The sequence below is a fragment of the Micropterus dolomieu genome, linkage group LG05 (assembly GCF_021292245.1).
Source record: "Micropterus dolomieu isolate WLL.071019.BEF.003 ecotype Adirondacks linkage group LG05, ASM2129224v1, whole genome shotgun sequence".
In the NCBI taxonomy this organism is placed as follows: Eukaryota; Metazoa; Chordata; class Actinopteri; order Centrarchiformes; family Centrarchidae; genus Micropterus; species Micropterus dolomieu.
Genome location: NC_060154.1, coordinates 8,014,323 through 8,038,404, shown reverse-complemented (window position 1 = coordinate 8,038,404; position 24,082 = coordinate 8,014,323). Strand labels below are relative to the sequence as shown.

Below are 24,082 nucleotides of genomic sequence, written 5' to 3'. Positions count from 1 at the left end.
AAAAGCAGCGACAGAAAGATGGAACAGATTGTGGAGGGTGAATGCAAGAGCAAAAAAGGAAAGAAAAAAAAGGCAGGAAAGAGGAAGTGGGGGCACACTGCATTGGTAGGGGCTGAATTGGGAATACACCTATTAGCAATTCCCCCCATCTTCAAAGGCCAGAGTGGAGCCGTAAGCCACACTAATTTGGAATCGGACTGCGGAGCATGCACACACACACACACACACACACACACACACACACACACACACACACAAATCCTGTCTTTAGGGGTTGTTGATTAGTGGTCCAAGTTTTATCTGTGAACACACTGGAGGGAAAAATGGGAGCATCACTAGAGTGGGGCACACCTTAAATGGGTGTATGAACCAAAGTGACTATGTGCCAAAATATGCACAGGTCTAGCGTACATATTTGTAGCTCATCAACTGCTCATCTGTCACAACAGGCTTCTTATTGCAGGAAATTTCTGTGAATGTAAACGTCTCAAACACACAGACACACACACACACATTTCACATCAACACATTAGACTGCAGTGTAGATGTTTCGGAGCTGTAGGGTTGGGGAGATTGGTTTCCATACAACTGATAGATAAAAGGCTAAAGCCCAAGGGAGAGTAACTGCTGCTTCCGCCTGCTGCTGGTATACAGCTCAGCCTCCCTCCTTCCTTCAGTGTTTCAACCCCCCTTGGATTTTCCTCTCTCCCTGTCTCCCTGCCCCCAGCCAACTCTCCGCTCATTGCACTACAAAGGGCCGGAGCTGGGGGTGCAGCAACAGAGCTTCGACTCTGATGTGTGTGTTAGTTTTTATTTTATTAACTTTTTTCCCAATACTTTTTGCCATGTCTCAATCCCCAACCTCACCCTCCCATCTCAATTTATTCTGAACACTACAAAGCAGAGTCAGGAAACAGGCACCTTAAAGTGGAAAAGCAGGGGGGGGTTGAGAGCAAGGTTTTCACAATATAACAAAAAAAGCCTGAAAAAATTGTGCCTGCACTTTACAGATCCACAAAACCCAGATAACAAATGAAATTGTGGTTCTAGTGCATCTTTTCACAGGGTTTAAATGTCGGTTATGCTATTCTAATACAATACACATCTCCTCATGGTCTCCTAGCTGTCTATTCAGTGTGTGTGCTGAAAAAAATAAATAAAACAGTGTTTGTGAACAGCCCTGATACTATAAATGGTAAATAAACAAACACCACTTTTTCACTACTAATACTTTTTCTGTAAGTGGGAAACAAACAAAAACTATTCCAGCCACGATTTGTGTGTCAGGTAATGTTAAATGACTTGCCCCCGGACATTAAGCTTGCTTTCTAGTTTGTCAGGATATGCTGTTGTTGTGATGTTAGCTATAGTAGCAGGACAGCTGTGTCCTCTCTACATGTGAGCTTTGCAGCAGCAACTGTAGTGATAGTTTGCAAACCCACAACTTAGCTATAACGTTAGTTACATTACTTGCTCTGTTAGAATTTCCCAGAATTGCATACCCCACCTTTAAAAACAACAGTTCTACTAACTTGATTTATCTTATCTGTGAACACACTGAAAATGGGAGCATCACTTGAGTGGGGCTTTCAGCTCAATGTTTCGGTTTTAGGCCTGCAACATTAATGTCTTGGTGCAGTCTCACCACTCATCAGCATTTCAAAATGCTGCAGGCATCCGTTTTCACTGAAAAGATTCTGATAAATGCACTGTATGCTCCCTGCCCAGCAACAAAGGGCAGAGTTACACAGTTAGTGCAAGTTTCTCAAACTAAAGCTCTCAGTGAAGTTGTTTTATACATATCTATAATTGATGGGAAACCAACATTTTAATAAGGGCTGGGTTAAAAAGCAATCTACACATTCATCTGGCCCCAAGAGATCAGTCAATACACTTTTCTTGATGAATTAAAAAAATCTCACCCACAAGTTTGCTTGCTTAATGCACAATCCATGTCAGGCAAATCCTGCACAGATTGGTAGTGGCCATGGCACCATAAAAAAAGAAGGGAAAAAAAGGGTTGCCCGTGTCAAACATGGATCGCTAAATGTCACTATAAAGGCCATATGGAAACTAAAACCTTGCTAATTAAGTGGGTCTCTATTTTCATTCAGTGGAGCAGGTTTGCTAATTAAATGACTAGCCAACAGTGTCTGCCAACTGTTGTATTTAGAGGGTGCTGTCAATTTAATTTACTTAAATCTAACTTGCGGACAACCTGAGGCAATGGCTCCAAAGCAACGGCCCACACACTGTGTTAGTGTGCGGAGTGCATGCATGTGTGCAGCCTGCTAGTCAAAGGTGTGGATGGGTAGGCCCTGATTTACTGTGCTCCGTTTTCAATCTTCTATACATGCAATTGTGCTCATGGATGTTCATGTGCACTTGAAAAAGTGGCAATAAATAGGGAGGACTGCTGCCACATGCAGAAATGATTTCTATCTTTTAAATCTTCATAAAAAACACAACTTGGTTGTCATAGTAATAGGACCTAAAACTGTAATGGATAAAACAGTTCAATGATCTTCAGGCAAAGTCTGAATCCTAGCCTGCACTGTGTGCTGCTTCACAGAATCACTAAATGAGCACACTTTTAGATTTGATGTTCATTGTGAATCACTGACACCTCACTCTCAAAATGCTACTGCTGAACTAGTATGCTGATTTCAGTCCTAGTACCATAAGAAAGAAAGTAAAATGATTAAGCAATCACAGAATCTGATGTAGCAATATACAATTCCTTATGTGCCCACACTGTTTTTTCCCCACTTTAATCAATTGGCACTTTGGAGGAAAGTAATGCCCAATTTGTGAATTGCCTGATTTATTTCAAAGCACATTGGAATTTTGTGGGCCCTAATCCAAGCACTAAGGGTGTGGTGGTGGTTTCAGACTGCTGCCATGGTATCCAGCTTTGGGCATAAAGTGGGAGCCTGGGAACCTTTTCAGCTTCTGACAAGTCCAAGACGTTGGACAAATGTGTCACACTGACCACATACGATGGCTTTTCAATGTGGAGCAACTTATGAAAAAAGCAATACAAAACATTTGCTTCCACCAGGGTCCATAATTCTACTTTTCATAAACACCTCAAATGTTTTGACATCTTCTTGATGACTGACAAGTATCTTCAGAATATATACATGGATAAAGATACCAGAAAAGGCAACAAGTAAAGACCTGGAATTCATTTAAACATTTTCAGATATATTCCTTGATGGTATAAACCATAGTTTCAGGACCTTTGATACAGATATTTATCAGATAAACACAAATACAAAAACACACTACACAAATGTTCAGTGAAAACATTTGTTCAGCAGCTGTATGGTTTTTGGTACAAAATTCCATGTTGTTCTGTATTAGGGCTGCCTGTAAATAACAATTATTTTTACTATGGATTAATCATTTGGTCTATACAACATCAGAAAACTGTGCAAAAAAAGTCCAAGTCCAGCTATGGGGTGCTCTGGTTCTGAAATAATAAGACCCCTTTTGTCCAAACAGCATCATGGCGCGAGAGAGCGAGAGAGAGCGAGAGAGAGAGCGAGAGAGGCCTCTCCACCACCCCCTACACCTACCCGAGAGGCTCTCAGTCTCTGCCTGGGATGTTTGCTCTCCCTCTCCACCAGACAGGATATAATGCTTTCCACATGTGAGAGAAAAAAGGAAGGGTGGAGGAGAGAAGAAGGGAGGAGAGAACTGTGGAAAAGTGGGACAGTGTCAGACGAGATCAGTAAAGACAAGATAGCAGAACCGTTTGATGGTTAGTTGGTTTGATAACAGCTTCTCCACAGCATAGCCAGGCTTCTTGTTAATTTGAAGCTATGACATGATAGTTAATACACAGACAATAAGCTCTAAGACTTTAGGGAGGTGCCTGAACCAAAGACATCAGATGTACAAATGATCCATCACGCAATTATCCCATATAAATTTCAGTTTGTTTTGTTGATGCAACCAAACAGCTTTGCTCCAGTTTGTTTTGATTATATTTAGATTTTTCCATCCATTCGCAACTTTAAGTTCAAATTGCTGTTCTGAAGCCAACTCTAGACACATTGGTAAATGTTACCTTCCTGTCTTGTGAAATCAAACATACTTCTAGCATGTCTATCATTGGTCCATTTAGTCCTCCAGCATGACGAAGGATGGTGATGTACCACCTGAATTGTGGCTTAGCTACAGCCTGAAAATAAGGCATTGTGACTAGCATCTAGCATCTTAGTGTAAATGAGGTGTACGCATTTCTCTCTCTCTTTGGGTGTTAAACAATGAATTTTGTGGGCTGTGATCAATAAACAGTGTACACTGAGGGTAGCAAGGAGAGTGAAGGACATTTCAGAAATACATTGTGGCCAAAATTGTATTAAGTTCTTCTGTGACACACAATGTGCACAGTTAAGAAGTAGTGATAACACAGTAGTGGTATCCTCAAAAATCACAGCTCTGTCTGATATTCATGGTTTCTCCTCTTAGCACAAACTACATATGCTCTCACTGGCACACACACAACATCGTGCACGTGGTTAGAGGGATAGGATGCAGGTAAATTACCTTACAGTTTCCCCTCACACACGCCTCTTTGATGTCAAAGTAGTTGAGTCATTAAAACAAGGCCACAGTAACCATGAACTAGTCTTTTTTTTAGCACTAACCCATTCTATATATTTTAAATACTGTACAAGGATTAATGGGGTATCAGACTTTTTTTTGTTTTGTCTTTTTGATTTTTAGCCTGAAAGCAGCACACATACTGTAGCGGCAGCAGCGCCAGGCCAGGATTGCATTATGGGAATAGCAACTTGCTGTTAAAGTGGAGCCAATGTGAAAAGTTTCCAAAGACAGATCAAAGCTGCATACCTGAGCACCTCCATTAAGCTGATAAAATCTAGGAGTGAAAGAGGATGAAAACAAAACCACACACTCACACACACACACACACACACAGCAGTCAAATAACTTGAACACAGGAATGCAAGATAATGAGAAAATTCTGTGTTTTTATACGGGCTTTGAATGTTCCTCCATATCAAAAGGTCTATAAATGATGGTGTTTGTGTTCTTGTGACATGGCGGAGACTGAAAGCCAAAGGATGATAGTAGTTAAACCTCATGCAGTGTACAGTGATGATAAGATAAGGTAAGATGTACCTTTATTGATCCCCTGAAGGGGAAATTCAATTAGGTACTGCACCACAAGGGAATGCAGTTTAAAAAAAAAGAAGATAAAATAGGAATGCACTAAAAGTAATCGATGTTGTGTAAATCCTGTAAATAACTGGAGACTAAGGCAATTAGTTAAGACCCTAATGAAATACTGTGCTCATTTAATTTGAACAACTCAGGGTGAGGGAGTTCAAACTAAAAAAAGAGCCTTTACTGTAAATCATGGTTGGCTATATATTGTATATATTCCCTTAACTATTACTTGAGGTCTATAGTGGGGTCACAGGCATGTTTACTTTGGATAGAGACACTGACATTTGGATTTTGAACTACAATACTTCTTGTTTGCTGCTTCATACTCAAAGAAAGCAGGGGTAGAGACAAACAAACATTTTAATGACAGAATTGGGAGAGGGAAAAGTCCTTAATTTTAAAACACGTTAGGATCATGTCTTCTCTGTGAGATGACATTAAGCAAACAGACAACACAGCAGTAGAAACTAAGTAATACTCTCACAAACACTCTGGACTGGGCTTCAGCCACCGCAGGACTCACTGCCAGCCTGCCATCAGCCTCGTACACCACAGGTTCCAGTCATACCCTAGTGGTGCACCCTACCAAGGCCAAAACTTCTTACTGACCCTTTAGAAATGTCAAAAAGATCTGAAAGATTGTGTAAAAGAACTCATCATTAAATTCAAAATTTAATACTCTTCCTGCCAACAGAGCCCCGCTCTCAGCCAAGTGAAAGGATGTTCAGATGGGGTGCCTACACTGTCTGCACAAACTACACTGGATTATCTTCACATTCCTATGCTGTGGACTCATCTGTAAGGACTTGCAGTTTACAAGCATCAGTAGATGTACACAAGAGCCACACTATAGATAAATCCATACAAATGTTGTCACCAGCATAATAAGAAATTAAGACACTATATTTTCTTTAATATGTGCCATAAGAATGGGGCTTTACTATAACTCAATTACGTCTCTGAACAAAAACGTTTTATTCACAATAAAAAGAAGCTGCTTTTAGGAACTTGAAAAATGCCTTAAAACTTGGAGGTGATGAGAATTAAACTGAACAACTGAGTAAGGAATACAGGTACTGAGGAAGAAAAGAAAGGAGAATAAGGACTAGAAATGGCCAGAAGAAATATAATGTGTGTGTGCCAGGCAGGTGAATATGAAGGAGCAGCAGAAAAAACAGAGAAACAGACTGGAGAGATGGAAAAGAGATAAAAAAGAGAAAGGACATAGGACACAGAGTGAAAAAAAAAAGTTCCACGGGTGGTCTCCTCCTCAGGTTTCTGAGCATGATGTGAGATCATGTCTGGCCACCGTTAGAAGGTCTCTCTAAAGACGGGGCGCTTTGTTCTACTTCATGTATTTTTAGGGCAGTTACACGCACTGATTAATAGAGGCATGGGTCGCTCTTCAGAGAGGCTTAAGGTACATACGATACTGGTTTTGCTTTTGCCAAGCAAAACTAGTGCAGGCTGGTCCTGCTGACCCTCGTGTTCACTGGTTAATTCCAATAACCTGGAATTAACCGGTAACAGTAGTCTTAAAGAAATGGGTCAAATGTAATGTGTGTCTATTTTAATGTGTTAAACATGGTTGGTGTGTGTGTGTGTGTGTGTGTGTGAGAGAGTGTGTGTGTGTGTGTGTGTGTGTGTGTGAGAAAGTGGTATGTACACCCATTTACCAGTTTATTAGATACACCCGGCCAAACCTAATGCAGACTAATAAAAACAATCCTGCAAAAAACCTCACCCTCATGAAGGATATAGTGTTTAGAGTTTGTTGAAACTGTTTTCAAGTGTTTCTAATATTCTACCCTTATTGATATAAATGGGATGGACAAAATATTTTAAAAGCTTTTTAAAACGTTTTTATGATATATGTATAATTTAACTGCGTTATTACTTTAGCTGCGAATATGACTATAAAATATAACACAACACCTCTCATAAAAAGTTCCAGCCCAGACTAATCATTTTAACATTCATGAAGGTAGGTATCATCACAGGGCTGTTGTATTAGAATGCATTTGTTTTGGATATGTGTACCTAATAAACTGGCAACTGTGTCTAGTAATGAGGAGGTTTAATGTAGCATCCAGATCATAAACATTTTAAGATTAAAACACCTACCAAACTGGTTTAGCATAAGTTTTCTGTTTAAATAGCTTAAAACATTAACTAAAGGCATCAGCTAACCTAGTTCAGTGATGAAAATGTTGATTTTGCAGTTGCTAATGACAGCAAAAATGCACCCTGGATAGTACGGTCCTTCAGTTAGTTCTGGTCCATTCACTATATCACAAAAACATGTTTTCTAGTAGTAGCATCTAGCCATGCAGATAATTTTCAGCTTATTTGCAAAGGTTTAAGATTTAAGAGACTACCATAAATTGGATTGAATTGAAATTTCACAAAAGATTCAGAGCCAACAGGTGTGTCTACTATAACACATAAATGACAACATGGCAAAAGAAATTCTCAAAATACACATGCCTATTAATAATATAAAAATTCATTACTGAGTAGAGTAATGCATGCCCTAGCGTAACACAGCACAGTCGAGTACAACATTAATCTTCATGACATGGGATGATTAACTGGATGCAGGGTTTGTGTTGGCTACTCAGCGTGCTGAGGAAGGCAACCTGGGAGCTGTGGTGAGGAAGGAAAACATCAGCCCATGCTTGGCTAAATTACAGAAATACATATACAAGCACTTTTATGCACAGTCATATAGACTAACATAAAAATGACGCATTTAAACAAACGCATCATGCATCTAAGGGCAAATAACAGCTTATGCAACATGACACACTGAAAATCTTTTTCACCCGAATAACACATCTGACATGTCTACATAGCCAATCCTCTGCAACTGCGTGCGCGCGCACACACACACACACACACACACAAATGCCCACACACAAGTGAATTAAAAGGAGGCCAGTTTATGAGTTGACCCTCACTTGTGTCAAGAAACCACAATGCCAAAGTACACACATAAAATACACGCACATACACAAATCTCTATCGTGCAAATGCACAGTAATTCACAAACACAACTTGTATCAGAAAGTCAGCAGAACTACGTAAGAGACACATGTAGGGAAGAAAGAGATGCAAAGGAACAAAAAAAGTGAGAAAGTAAATTAAGACTAAAGGAAACAAGGATTTATAGGCAAGCAGGAAAAGGAATGATGGATGAAAGATCCCAAAAAAAGACAGACATATTTATCTATATAGCAAGTGGTGTTGATGACAGAACCTTTTCATAAATTATTGTAAGTAAAATCATCTGAAAAAATATGTTTGGAGGTAAGTCTGAGAAAAGCAGAGGGAGATAATGTGTGTGTGTGTGTGTGTGTGTGTGTGTGGCGCGGGGGGGGGGGGGGGGGGGGGTCTCCACAGAGATCAAAGGCACAGAGGAAGAAAGACAGAGGTGGAAAAAGAAATGCAAACAAAGACAGATCAGAAATGTGTGCACCTGTTGGTTTTGGCTCAGGTGAAGCACAGCCATTGTTACCACACTGGCTGCAAACCAGAGTCACACACAACCTGAAATGTACTTTTATCTAGTGAGCAATACAACCCAGGTGTAGCTAAGATACACATCAAAACAACCATGACATCAGAAAAATCATTTAATTCTCCACTGAAATGTGCATTATAAACTTGTTGATATCTGTAAACTGCAGAGGCATGACTATTCACATTTTAAGATGTTGAGTAACCTAACTTTTCACAACAACGTCCCGTCATTACAACAACATAGTCATACCATGGCTTTACTCTCAGGGTTGTTCTCAGTTATGTTCTTGTTCGCAGATTTGTTCATTCAAATTGATTCTACTATACTTCACAATAAAATCCATCAATTACCGTCCTATGCTGAAAAGCTTTAAATGTAAAATCGGTGGGCTGTTGAGTTTGAATCGACAGCAAACAGCAGAAACAACGAATCGATACAGTAAACAGGAGAAAATCGTAAAAACTATACGTATCTTACTGATACAAGATCAAATATACTTAAATGGGAGGTAAATATAGGTTCTTGCAATATGACGAAAAAATAAGTAAATTCAGGCCCTGGTCACTATTAGATTAGTTATGATACATTTATTCAGCTACAGTTTAAATCTAGCCTAGGTAGCTTGCAACTGACAAGCTGGTAAGCTGGCTAACATCTGTGCTAAATTTATGAATTGCTGGATAATATAACAACAGTTAGCTATCTGAGGTTCCTCATATTTTTGAACATAAACACACTTTCAGCAATAGCTTTTCCATTAGTGCACTTTTGTGGGCTGCCAAAGTAGTATGAACAGGCTTGCTGGAAGAGTAGTTTAAACATATAGGCATATATCATCTATATGTAGATGAAAGTTAGACTAGTGGCATAAAATTAAAATAAAGTAAGTGTGAACAAAGTAAGAGTGAACACAACTGCCAGCAAGGACTACTACAGACAGGAGGGAAACAAGCCCTCCTCCCCTGCTATCCTAGGAAAAAAATTCTGTGCCCTGGACCAACTGAGTAAAGACAAACTGGAACCAATGGTAGTTTCCAATGTTTCATGTCATGGCTTTGGAGCACTAAATTTTCCCACCACACCCCAAAAATGAGTTTCCAAGCATACTGTATGAATGATTATTTAAAGCATGAAGCAAGGTAATTTTCCCTGGTGTATTATGCAGCTTTGAAACATAAAATTTAAAAGAAAAGAGCGAACCAAAACACTGGACCAACAGGCTTGCCATAAAACCAAGCCGGAAGCTTCCGGTCTGAGACGTGAATCCAATGCGGAAGTCCCTTAAACCTGCATTCTAGCAGGGGGCAACTCTTCTGGTTGCAAAAAGAAGTCCGGTTCCATTAGAAATTATGGTTAATGACCATACTTCTCAACTGATTTATTACCTCAGTAAACACTTTCATAATGAGTTTATGGTCTCAATCACTAGTTACAAGTCTTCTTCAATACAACATGATGTTCATTTAGTAAATTATGGTCACATTCGAGTATGCTTCATGGCAGGATTATCTATGATTGACAAGTTGTTACCATGGCGACCTGTCAATCAGGTTAGAGCGATTAGTACCCACGGCACTGTGTAAATTTAACCAGCGCCGTTGAAAAAGCATTTTAGGAGTTGGCTGTTCCCTTTCTCTGGTACATTTAGTTTTAAGACTGTTGTTCGCTAGACAAAATTGTCAGCCCTGTTAAAATGACAGTTAATGTTACTTACAGATGCAATAAGATAAGCAAGCTAGCAAGCTCCACACACGGCCGTTAGCTCCACCATCTCGTCCAAATATGGTCACGTCTGGTGCCACTGGTTGCAAAAACTCAACATGGCGGTGCCCTATCGGCCAAACTCGAGGCTTCAAAACGGTAGTCCACAAACCTACCGCTGATGTCACGATGACTACGTCCACTTATATGCAGTCTATGAGTAAAACCCAATAGCAGAAAGGCTGATTTGGAACTCCCTGAGTAATAAGTGTCATTCCCCCCCTCAACAAACACACACTGTGTTTCACATAGTAAAGCTCAGAACCATATGAGCACTGAAACGGCTTTTGAATGAAAAAAATTTGACAAATTACAATTAATTAAAGTGTTTGTACAAGGACTCACATCTGACACATTAAATTCATATGCAAAAATCTGAAATACATAGAAAAAAAAATATTGTTTACATTCATTAATACTCTAGCAAATCATAGGCGCGCACACACACACACACACACACACACACACACACACAGTGTCTATGTTTCACAAGTGTCAAGCTGAGCTCTTAGACAGCAGGCAGGCCTATTTGGGGGGGGGAGGCGGTTGTCAACTGAATATGCATCAGGTTTCTTTCCTATGCTGTCTAAACATTGGAAACCTCTCCTATTCACATTCATGAGTCGATCATTGCTGTGTGCAGAAGCTCAAGTCTGAGTGCTTCCTAAAGAGAGAGAGAGAGAGAGAGTTCCCCAAGGACATCCACAAGTTTGTGGTATGTAAATGATGAGTGGTTTTGCTGTTATGAATATGAGGAGGGGGATAGCAGCGTTTCTGTTTTGAAGTATGCAGAAGACAAATGACAGCTCCTCTCAAAAAAGAATCTTCCAATTGGCTTTCCTGCTACGGTCAATCAAAATGCCAGATTTGGGACCTTATTAAACACTTAACAATATTCATATATTCACATTATAAGGGTGGGTGAACTGACAGCATGTCATTTAATATACTCATATGCATTAATAGCATTATAAGTTCCTATTTTATCTTTTGTAGTGTTCAAACTATGATTATATAAGGGAGTTTATTTTTCATTAAATGGCTCACCCAAACCCCTGAAATATTCTGGTTTACACTCACTCAAAAAGTCGAATGGTTGTTTAATATTTATGTATTTTCTAATATTATCTAAAAACCTTGAAAAGAAGGCACGATAGACTGTTTAACCAATATTTACTCGGTCTGGCCAGTGTTACATAGTAAATGTTTTTATTGTCTACATCAATAAAAAGGTCTAAAGATTTGAGTGACTTTTTATTTTACGGTTTGAATATATATATAAACATCACACTGGTTTACGTCTTATATGAATTTATGATGGGCCTTCTAGCATGCATAACAATAAAAAATGTAATTCATTCATTCATATATTGTGATATAGTCAATTTTGATGGAAATTCAACTAAGAAGTCATTTACTGATACAACTGACACGTCTGGCAGCTAATCCAGTAAATTAACACCAGATAAATGAAAGCACTTCATCACATTGATGCATAACTTTTGTACTACTACCACAACGCAGTCCTGATCTTGCAGTGGCCTGAGTCAACAAAAGAGGGATAGCTCCCTTCATATTAATGCTACAGCAAAATCCTATTATAAAAAAATGCTATTGTCTAATGATGTCCAGTATGCCATCATATCACTCAACCATCAGACATGCAGAAAGAAATGAAAACCAACTCACTACTACCTGTACACACACACACCAAAAATTAACACACAATCGTTAATTACTCACAATTAAATTAAAAAACATCCATAGGTTCCTGTTCCCACAGATCTCAGTATCGGTCTAAAACCCATTCACACAAACAAGAAGAAGCACTGACGGATTAATGTTTCCAGAAAAGGTAAGAGATCTGGCTTGTTCACATGTCAGTCTTGAGCAGGTTTGAGGCTGCTCCATGCTTCACTTAAAGGATTGTTCAGAATGCAACTTCACTAAGGTAACACCAGATACGGTGGTACCTTAGCGCTGAAAGTTCCTAAAACCTGGATGCTGTTGAAGTCTTATTTTGCCATTGTATCAGTTACAGTAGCAGTTCACTAAGTGGTTATTGTTTGGTGTGTTTTTGTGATTGTTACTGATTTAACGACTCTTTCACACGTGCAGATTCACCCACGATATTTTCATGTAATCGTGTGAAAACGAGCCAGAGAGCAATACTGCAGAAACCTGATCCAGGAACTTCCTCCCTCAAGACCACTATAAATCCACACAAATTTTACTTCGTAAGTGTTTGGTGCACTGTGTGGGAAAGTGTTCAAAACTGCTTGTAAATTGCATAGATGTTGCTGTTGTTATCTAAAATAAGAAGTGGCATCTTCAGTGATACACCAAGCATGAGTTACATTTATATAAGTAGCTAATAATGTAAACAGCGAAAACCAGCGTTGACACTTAACACAGAAATCTTAAACAGAAGATTTTTGAAAAAGGTATATATGTAAATGTGGAACTTCACTGAACAATGTTTTAATGCAGTACACTGCCAGAGCACATTTTCTGGAATTTATTCACAATAAAGTAAGTTTCATAAAATGTAGAATGTGTAGACAGGGTTTGTCTCCTGTTCAGTTGCCAAGAGATGCCAGCAGAAACCCCAGCTGGCCGACTGTGTCAACACCAGCGCTAGACAGACTTGAGAAAAGCTGGCAAGGCACCAGCCAGCCAAACCTGGCAACAAGCAGGCCTTCTGGAAAGAAAAAAAAAAAAGTTTGGAAGGGGAAGCCTGGATAAAATTTGAATTTAGATTTCTTGTAGAAATAGTTAACTGGGAGAAAATCATAAATAAGTGACCCAGAGAGTAGCTTGCTATACTATTGGCTCAACATTAGACCTCTCAGCTAGATCACCAGTACTTATTTCAGTCTGGATGGCCATACAGGCATACACAAACACAGACTGACAATGTCTTTTGGACTGAAGACAGGAGGATGAAACTGACGCTGCTGCCAGACACATAAAAACACAAATGCTCCTTAGTGCTAGAGACTTTTCCCTGAAAATCTGATATCTAATAATTGTGGAATGTAAGCAGCATCACATTATCAGACTGTACCAATAATTATTAACAACAACTGGTTTAAGAAAAAGAAAGAAATAATTAAATGTCTGTACAGAGAGCCCAGTGTGTGAAACAACAAGATAATAAACACAGAGACCAGACAATCCTATCTCTCTGTTTAACCAAACAACCAATTGTTTTTTTTAAACTTAGCAGTGAAATCAAACCAAAGAGCACCACAAAGAGAACCTGCACACACAGACTGAGAGAGCTAGAGAGAAAAAATCATGGCGGCCAAGATGTAAAATGTTCTGCAAGATGATTTCAAGTCCCTTTGCAGCAAAAGCAATTTTTGTTTTGCGTCTGGGACGCAGCGTGAGACAATATGGTTATCATTTGGGCACTGAGCTGAATACATTAAAAACTTAAGGACTGCGTTATCATGTCTAACCAAAATGAGCTTTCTTCTGTGCTGGGCTGACATGCCAATGGGGAGGAAATATCCACTATAATGCTGGGTTGCTTCAGCCCTGAGTGAAAAACAAACAGTGCTCACTCACTTGAATGTGAGGTAGTGCAATAGTGGCAAGTGTGTCATTGCTCTGCGTGTCAAAATCTTATTGCCGCTCTGAATAAACCAAGATTGAAAGCAGAGTTTCTGAAAGAGGACACTTTCTTTATTACAGCCAGGAAAAATGAGCTGTATTCTTTTGTGATCTGGAGTAATGTTGGCATGCCAGCGGGAGAAAATGTTCGTCTTCCATTACTTGTGAGTCAGTCCAGATCAAATAAGCCAGTCGTTTGGCAAACACATGACTGAGCTCAGAGACACTGATAGCTAAACACAGCTGCACATGTAGCTTTACATGAGTCGGGCCTTTTGTGAGGTATGTGTATGTAGGTAGAGATAGTGTAAGAGTGTGACTTTGGGTGTTTACATGTGTTTGGAGCATTGAAAGTGTCTGGAGCAGTCTACCCATTTTTCATCTCACACTCAAAGCCCTGACACTCCTCCCTGCCTCCTAATTAGCAGGCTGTATCACATTTTCCCCCTAGCCATTTTCTCTGCGAAAATAAAAACACTGCATCTCGTTTCATCTTCTGATCAGCCTCGTCTTACAGGGACAGGCGCAGAAAGTCCAAAGTTCAACTCATTAGCCCAGGTCACTTCCTGACTTTTCTTCAAAGGGTGCAAACCAGCAGAAGACAAAAGGCACAGGACAGCTTCACATACTACCACCTACGGACACAATTACAGAGAGGGATAGGAATAGAGAGCAGAGAAGATGAAGATGGGGGTGACAAAGGATAAACTAAGAACTGTTGTATCGTGTCAGACTGTTGAGAAGACCTCAAGGCACAAAGTAAAACCTAAAGAAACACAGAAAAGGGCGATGATGATGGCTTTTCTCCCCTTCTTAGTTTATTTATAAATGTTTTATTATATCATAAGATTATTTTAGTATAAAAAGGATATCAACCACAGAACTTGCAACGCCAGGCAAGCTGATTACCTGCTTTCAGTCTCTATGCTAAGCTAAGCTATGCTAATCACCTCCCAGGTCCTGCTTAATGGAACAGACATGAAAGTGATATACATCTTGTCATTTCACGCTTAGCTTTATTATTTTTAACTTCCGTAACAAGTTTGCAGTACGGTACAGTATCAATGAAACGATTACCGTTTTAACGGTAAACCATGGTAAAATTCCTGACGGTTATTATTACCGTACACATTTTAATTACCATGATAACCGGGTACGGTTAACCGCGCTATTAAAATCTCACGGCAAACACTGTCCAGCGTCTCCCAGAAACAGGCGCGCATGCGCAGAATGCAACGTGGGTTTCTTTGGGTCAATGACAACATGGTGGAAGACAACCCTGAGGAGATTTTTCAGTCACTCTGAAGTCCGGTCGTATTTTAGTTTTTAGAGCGGTGAGGGAAACTTGATTGAAGAAAATTACCTTATAGTGAACGCATGGTGACTTAACTTTTAGCTTTGGTTTGTCTGTCTGACTTGCTAACAGCGTGTAAACTGAAGCTCTCAGTGTTAGCTGCTCTTGTAAAAACGCTACACGTTGTTCTGTTGCTGTGTGCGTCGGCAGAGTCTATTCGTCCACTGCACGTGATAACATGTTACGCAGTTTTGTCAACCAACCAGCATATCTAGAAACGCTACAGACTCCTCTGTATTTATGTCAGTTTTTGGGCTCATTGCAGTTACTATCACTGTCTTCTAAAGACTTATTTGTTTTCATGTAATTGTCCACGGGGTCATTGTATTACCTATATAATATAAAATATAAAATCTTGATAATGCACACTTTTCACGATTCTCATATGTTTACAAAAGGTATTTGCTGTTATTTTATTTTTTATGCAAACAAAATGGCAATTGTATTTGTAGTTTTCATTATAAAACTTGCTGAAATGGTTTCAGTGTGTGTATCAGTACATATTAATATTTTTTGGCACATTTTTACAATACCGTGATAATACTGATAACCGTGATAATTGTGGTCACTATAATCGTGATATGAAATTTTCATACCGTTTCAAAACCTACGGTACAGTACAGTTAAGGCTGGAAGCAGCCTGCAAAGCCAGTCTGCAATGTTAACTGTTTTACCCAAGAGTCCATAAAAACGGCAGACAACTGCAAACCTCCGCATTCTAGTCTGATGTTAGCTACATCACTAGCTGCTTTTCTGTCTACATAAGTATTCAAGCTTCCAGAGTTGAAAACTCCCTCTGCCTTTAATTATCTTACCACACTGTTCAACCCTAATCCAAAAGCATGGAGAGAAAAAAAAGTACCACCTTTAGACCTTGGGTGGCATTTCCCAGCAAATAACCTGTTGAGAAAACTCACAATCTAAGCAGCCAATGAACTGACAGAACAGTGACTGGGTGTTTTGTGTTAATAATTACTGACTGCAGATTTAACTGGTCATTTATGAATGGTTGCGAGGAGAAAGTTAGACAAACCGAGCTGCCCTCCACAACCTTGTGACCCTGGAGTTTGAGAGACGTCACATAACTCCTCACCATCAGAGAGAATGACGCAAACTACTGTGACAGTGTCTGTTCTTACAATATGAGAGACTTCCATTTCTTGGCTGCCACTGCTGCACACAATCTCTTCCGGTATTTCATTCCTACCCTCTGCAACTATATTAGCATTTTCCCTGAGTGAGTGAGTGAGTGAGTGAGAGAGTGAGAGAGAGAGCGAGCTTTGGGGGGGTGGGGCTTGCCTTGCAATTTTTTAATGGGTGAGTAGAGGCTACTGGCTTTAACTTTTCCACCACTGCAAACCAATAAATCACAATCAGCAGTCAAATAGCCCACATGTCTCGCCGCTGTCCGCCTGAGATCAATCGTCGGCATTAAATGGGTCCAGAGTTGTTGTTTTTAAGTTTTCATCATTCAGGAAGTTTTTACACAGAGCTGAAGTCGGTCTCCTCCTCTCAAAAACTAGCGGAACAGCTGATTACAGCAGGTAATAAAGCTTGTTAAAATCACGTTCCTCCGAAGCTCAGGCGACACTGACGTGAGTCCTACAGCTGATCTGCAGCTCTTGTCGCTGGAAATGTTTTAATAATTCAAAACTGTCGCTATTTTATTTTTGTGTTGTTTTAAGAACTTGATGGTTTTATCCAGTTTGTTATCCACACGGATGTCCGCCTGAGATCGTATTTCGGCATTAAATTTATAGCTGGGAAACAGCAGCCAGCGTTCAGCAGTGTGTTTACAGCAAACAGCTGATGGAGTTACGCTAAATACTGGGTCAGAAGTTGTTGGTTTGAGTTTTCATCAGTCAGGAAGTTTCTACAAGGAGACTAAGTCGGTCCCCTCTGCTCCAAAACAAGTGGAACAGCTGATTACAGCAGGTAAAGCTCGTTAAACATCCCGTTCCTCCGACACTAAGGCGACACAGACGAGTGCTGCAGCTGATCTCCAGCATTTGTTGGCTGGAAATGTTGTAATAACCTTCCAAACTGTCGCGATTTTATGTTTGTGTTGCTTTCTCTGTGCTGGAGTTATTTTAAGAACTTTACAGCTTTATCCAGTTTGTTATTAAATGTGTAACGAACTTTATCACGCATCTCCTCATTATAGCTTCCCACACAAAAAAGCTGCTTTAATGGTCAAGCTAAGCCTATAGTTTGTCATTATATTCCAGTCAAATCTGATGTTCATTTATAAATGTTGCTCATGGATCGTGGTTACAAATATTGATGCCTGTGCATCACTGTGTACAGCCAGGCCTACAGCCTACGTCTGCTGGATAATTTGTCTAATCTTTGCATGTCTTCAGACCACGGTGGAAACGCACACAGTTGGATGAAGGGACGTTTTTGGTTCCTTGAAAATAAACCTGGGGACTTAAAAGTCCCTGATACTTCTGGTCGAAAAGCGCCTACAGTCTGATGTGCTTCTCCACAGTAGGAGCTTCAACTCTCTCCTCATCGCAAATGCAAAGCCTCTTCTGCAGGAGTGTGTGTGCATGTGTGTACATTGTGAGGGGGATGGGTGTCTTACAAATGCATGGTGTCTGGGGGAGGGAATTGGCCCCTTTACTCTCCTTGCCCTCCCAATTGGGTATTTTGCTCACTGCCCCCTTCCCTTCACCACAAGCCCCTGCCCCTTCCCTTTCCCTCTTTCTCTCTTTCAGCGAGAGTTCATTTTGAGTCTTGCCCATTGTGGCGAGTGAAGAGACTGACTTGCTAAGGGGTGGCCTGGGGTCCCTTGGCTCACACTGCCAGGTCAGCCCTGTTGGAGCTAACTAAGTAACACTGGCAGGAATCTGGAGGAAAAAACACACAAAGCCTGGATCACCAATAAAGATCCTCTTCGCTCACTCATTGAGTGCATTTGTTATCGCTGTGTGTGTGTGTGTGTGTGTGTGTGTGTGTGTGTGTGTGTGTAAAGAAAGGCAGAGGGGGTGATAGCGAATGGGAGCTAAAGAGTGAGAGAGGTAATAGAGAGAGGGAGAATCATTGAAATAAAGAGCGAATGAGCTGATTAAACACAGCCAGTTAATTAGTTCTGTTTAATAAGCAGAGGAAAGAGTTGGCTACTTTCACAGAAAACCTGTAAGGCTGTGGTGTGCACTGATGCACAGGGCCCTGTTCAATACACAGAAAATTAGTGCTGAAAATATTAGTTGATTAATCAGCAGACAGAATATAATTCGATTTATCATAGATTAATTTATGCCAAATATTTGAAGTGAGGATTTCTTGCTTTTCTCTATCTATGGGTTTTATTGCAATGTGTTAGGACATGTTTCACAATTTTTTGACATTTAAAAAGACTGAACAAATAATTGTTACCGATAATCATAGTAATCTTAGTTACGTGTGCACATACACTCTCCTGCAAGTGGCATCCTAATGTTACACAACAGGATGTTTGCAATGGGAAAAAAATTTTATTTTCCCTAATCTGACCATGTTTAACTATATTACACTTAAGATAGCAGACACAGAAATGTTCAGTCTAGATTCTTAACAGGAGCTTAGCATTATAAGGCAGGTCAAAACAAGATACAAGCGGGAGACACTCAGAAGAAGCAAAAGCAGACAAAAAAGCCAAGGCTGAGGAGGGTGCAAATCACTGCAAAACCAATTTCAGTCAAGGCCAAAGAGAGAGAGGCCTTCAACTAGGAGATATGGGAAACAGATCAAAAAGCGGTCAGATAAATGATCTGGCCACGACAGTACAGACAGATTTAAACCACAACAGCTGGTGCAGAAGGGGAAGAACATCAGTTTTATGCTCTGTCCTGACCGCAGTCCAGCAGGAGCCAGGAGACAGTGCACAAGGCTGTACTTACACAGGCAAAAAAATTAAAGGGATTTGACTGAAATGAATGGGAGTCATGTTGTCCAAAAGCTCTGGAGGAGAAAAAAAAATCCCTGAAAATGTTTTCCTCCCCATATCTTCCTTCCAGCAGGCTTTTAGCACAAAGTTAAACATGAAAGAGGGCTGCAGGTAGATTCACATAAAGATGAAGCTGGACCAAAATGATAGATGTTGTCTGTTCAGGTCTCTGTGGAGGTAATTTGGCAACAGTTAGACATAACTGTGACTTGTGCCTGAACAAATATGGACAATGTGCAGATAAAACAAAAGACCATATTACTAAAAACTAAAAGAAAAGTCACATGTCTTGCGGTTGTTAACAAAACTAAGTTTGGATTCTGTACAACTAACTTTTGTTGTTGTCACTTAGGAATTAGAAAAGTAGGGCTGATATGGCCAAAGAATAAACACATAAAACCAACCAATGACCACTGGTATGAATTCAACATATTGGAAATACTTCTTTTTTCTTAAACCCTGAAGTGACAAGGTATCCATCTGACAGAAGCACTTAAATCTCAGTTTCATCCAACAAGTCAGAGGACTTCACCATGTCCAATGAGTGTTCAGTTTGGAGGTTTGAGACACTGCGGAGCAGAGCTGTTGGATGCAAGGGGCGCTTGAGCCTCTCGGTGTCTGGACTCAGGCCAAAATACACAAGCAGGTCCGCATTTAATGAAAACATGGCCCTTTGCTCTGTTCTCTCCTGCATTATAACAGGATGATAAAGGTAATAGTCGACAGAACTGGGCTGTTTCACTGGGTTTTGGACAGGCCAAGAATTGTGAAGACTGATATCGAAGTCATTCCAAGTTTTAAAACATTGCAGATGTCGCTGTGGGACTTTGCAGCTGTTGGCAGAGAGCCCTGTTTTTCCATGAAAAATGGACTCAAGAAATACAATTCAAAATTTCAAATAAACAATCTAACTTTAAAGTTATAGAAAAGTTTAGCTTGGAAATAAGGTAATGTATACTCAATACTCACATTGGGTAGCATGTACATTTTCAATTCAGTTTGGAGAAAAACTAAAAAGTAAAAAGACAGAACATTAAAAAAAGGACACACAAACAGAAGAGTATAATTTGGAGTTATAAAGTATTCATGTATCAGTAGCAACTTTGGACCAAGAATCCAATAGCTGTGTGAAAGCAAGGAAGTGTAAAAAAGAAGGAATCCCCGCAATAACAGGTACAGTTAAAATGGAAAAAGAACAGACATGCTGATAGTTCAGCACAGCCACAAATGGCTCATAAACCGCTGAGGCACATTGCAATTTATGGTCGGACTAAAAACGCAGAGTTGTGCCATCGCAATGCAATGCTAGGCTGACTAATGCAAAGCACCTGTTGCTCGGACAACCTGAACACCCCATGCAAGAGAAAGGAGGTGAGAGGAATGGGGACAGAAAGACAGAAGGAATAAGTAAAACAACTTTCAAAACCAGACATTTAATGTGGTGAGACAACAAGAGGTAGAGGTGGAATGGGAATACAGTGTTGTGAATGGGTTATAGCATATTTTCCAGCGTGGCTCCAAACCCCGATGGCAGCCACCACTCTGACCATGCTCGTCATTGGTATGAAAATGAGAACACAGGATATTAGATCTATAGAAACCCTTTTCACCAAATACTTCCCTTTCCTTGACTTCAATTGAACACTAAATTGATTGATGTTGAGACAGTGTATGAATTAACTGTGTGTGTATATGAGCAAACTGCTAGTGGAGCATAATATAATAATAGGACAATAAACTTTTTGCACTGGGAAAAATGGCTCAAAAAAAAAAAAAAAAAAAAAAAATCAATTAATGCCTTTTTCTGGAGGTTTTACATTAGAAATATGAGCAAATTGAGAAACAAAATCCTAAAAATCTGCCCCAGTTTACCCAGCATCAGCAGCCACCTTTGCTAGCATTTAAGTTAAATATCCCTGTTAAGCAAACAGAATTATACAAAACCTTGATTTGATGGTTTAGCTGTAATAATGTAGAACTACAGCTACACACAAGGGTCTGTAGTGATGCTGTGATAAACAGGTGCTTAACCAGGAACCCAAGAGTTTAGTTCAGTTTCCTGATTCACATTCATTGTGGAGTTTGTGTGAAAATTGTAGTTTAACACATGACAAAAAGGGAAGAACCGAGTAATGGTATTCATTCCCCACCTTTGGTCTGTTTCCATGTTCTGTGATTTGAAACACTAGACTTACTGACGGGGGAATAGTTGGTTATAATATGTATGTTGTTTCTAGGGTTGGGGAGATTTGTCGACGTAATCGATTACGTAAATACGTCGACTCGCGTTACGTGCATCAAAGCATCGCTGCATCCGGTGTTAGCAGGGATTCCCCCGGAACAAGCTCCAGCTAAAAGACCGTCTAAAGTTTGGGAGTATTTTAGACAGACACTCAACAACGTGGTGCTCGCTCCGTGAATTGGAACTAGCCTCACTGCATCACAACTGCAGTCCCCGAACACGTGAAGCGAAAGTCTCCCAGTGCACTTTGTGTAGAAGGCAGCACTGCAAATCCTGTTTACTTCCTGTCTCCACACAAGCATGGTACATTATTGGCTTGAACACATAGTCCGTTAAAATGTATTTTATTTCTTGACCGCCTTCATATTAAAAGTCATTTCTGCCCCGCTGTTGTCATGGTAACGTAACACCGTGTGTCATGTAATTCGGCCGTTTTATATTTTCTGTTTATTTAACGGCCACGTACGAGCGAGAAAACAGCTGAAACTAACATTACAGACTAGACTTTTGTCAGACGAAACTAACCGAAATATAGCCTATTCGTCAACAACCTTTTTTTCCCCTGACTAAAACACAAAGACGAGACAGCAACAATGTCCTTAAACGCTGACTATAGTAACATGCTATGTTGTTGACGAAAAATGATGACACTATAATGTAATATATAAAATAATATAATAATAAAATGTTAATAAAATGTCTCTCTTTTTTTTAAGTATAATGAGGAGACAAAATGTTACAGGCCATACTTTCTCCCTTTAAATTTTCACTTGAACATTATGTTCATTCAGAGGTGGGGGTTTTTTCCTGCGCTTTGAATGCTGGCCGACCGGGGCGATACCTGGTGCAGGAGGAAAACGTTACTGTACTGTGTAGGATGCGAACTCTGGTGATGAACACATTCTAGGGAGAAAGAGGTGCTTAGATATTTGGTCCCATTTCAAATACAGTGAGGCGGACAAAAAGACAGTGCCCCCAATTATAGGCAAGCAATGTGGTTATAAGATTTTTGGAAAAAACACTATGAACTTGAAGCGGCATATCCAGGCTAACCACCTGGGAATTGAGATGAGTTAATGTCTCCTTTGCAATAAAAATGAGAACAAAGCTAACATTCGAATCATCTCTCTGGTTAGACCAGATCGACCAAAATGCTAACGACAATCTATGACTGTGCAGTCTGTGAATTGTTTCAGTTGTTTTCTTTGCCCCACACTGATGCAGAAATACATTTGATTATCATACTGCACTACTCAAAATTTAAATAAGAAGCCTAATTAATGTCTATTATTGTTATTATCACAACACATCATTGAAGTGTAATTGGATTCATTTTTAGATATGCTACTATTGTCATTATTCTTTGGTGCTTCATCGAGATGATTGATTAAAATACTGATTTAATGATTAGACATGTTTTTGATACTTATTTTGGATAAACTGGTTAATCGAGTAAAAGGCAACATTTTTTTCTTTAGAATACACAAATTAGTCATTAGATTAATCGAAAAAAAAATAGTTTGATTAATCGATTTGAAAAATAATCATTATGTACAGCCATTGTTGTTTCCCACGCCTCTGTGCCCTGAGGGGTGGACAACAAAAAGAGCCCAATTATATCCCCAACAAGACAAGTGCAGGAATGTGCTTACAGATATATTTGACACTCAACTGCCCATTTGCCCTTTGGAGGAGTGTTATTGTGAAGAACAATGTTAGGTTATGCATGTACTTCTCGTTCATAGCACCTGGAAAACATTTTATTATATATATATATATACATACATACATACATACATACACACACACATATATATACACACACACACATACATATACATATATACACACACACACACACACACACACACACACACACACACACACTAACCTTCTATTCAATTAAACATGCAGTGAATTTCTACAAGGCCTGTGTGGTGTGCTGCAGCATGTCAGACTGGATATACAGTGGTTCATACATACATTTAGCTTAATTTTATTCATTGAGAAGAATATGCTTGGATATGTGCAATGTTGGGCAGCAAAACAGAGAAAAACGTACTCAAAGTCAAAAGAGAGAATGAATGAGCGATAGTAATAGTCCCACATGTAGCAGAGGGCCGGTGAGGCTCATAGTAACCTTGACTGTTAGAGAACACAGCCATGCAGGCTTTGCAGTAAGAGGCAAGAAGGCTTTGAAGTTGTACTGCAGAGAACCTAGCAGGAATTCTGATGTCCTGCTGTATATTCCATAACCCTCCTCCTCCCCCTCTCTGCTAGTCTCTGCAACTGATTCAATACAAAGCAAGGAAAAGAGAAGGAACGCAGCATAAGCAGCCTAGAGACAGACAAAAAGAGAACGTAGGAAAAAGAGATTAAATGAATGGCAGGTTGAAACAAAGAAAGACAGAGGAGAGAGAAGCCATTTATTAAAATAGGCCTACAAAAAAT

At 39.7% G+C, this 24,082-nt stretch overlaps 1 protein-coding gene across 2 annotated transcripts in view; it reads right to left on the bottom strand.

The window, feature by feature from the left end:
- cachd1 (cache domain containing 1) overlaps positions 1-24,082 on the bottom strand; it is a 101,332-nt gene that overhangs the window by 71,996 nt on the left and 5,254 nt on the right. The window contains exon 1 of one of the 2 annotated variants that reach the window (XM_046049802.1): positions 20,359-20,375. The exons of the other annotated variant lie outside the window; for it this stretch is intronic. Within the exon in view, the coding sequence (XP_045905758.1) occupies positions 20,359-20,370 (12 nt within the window). The 5' untranslated portion in view covers positions 20,371-20,375. Of the gene's footprint in view, positions 1-20,358; positions 20,376-24,082 lie in introns of those variants that run through there. 2 annotated transcript variants of the gene reach the window in all.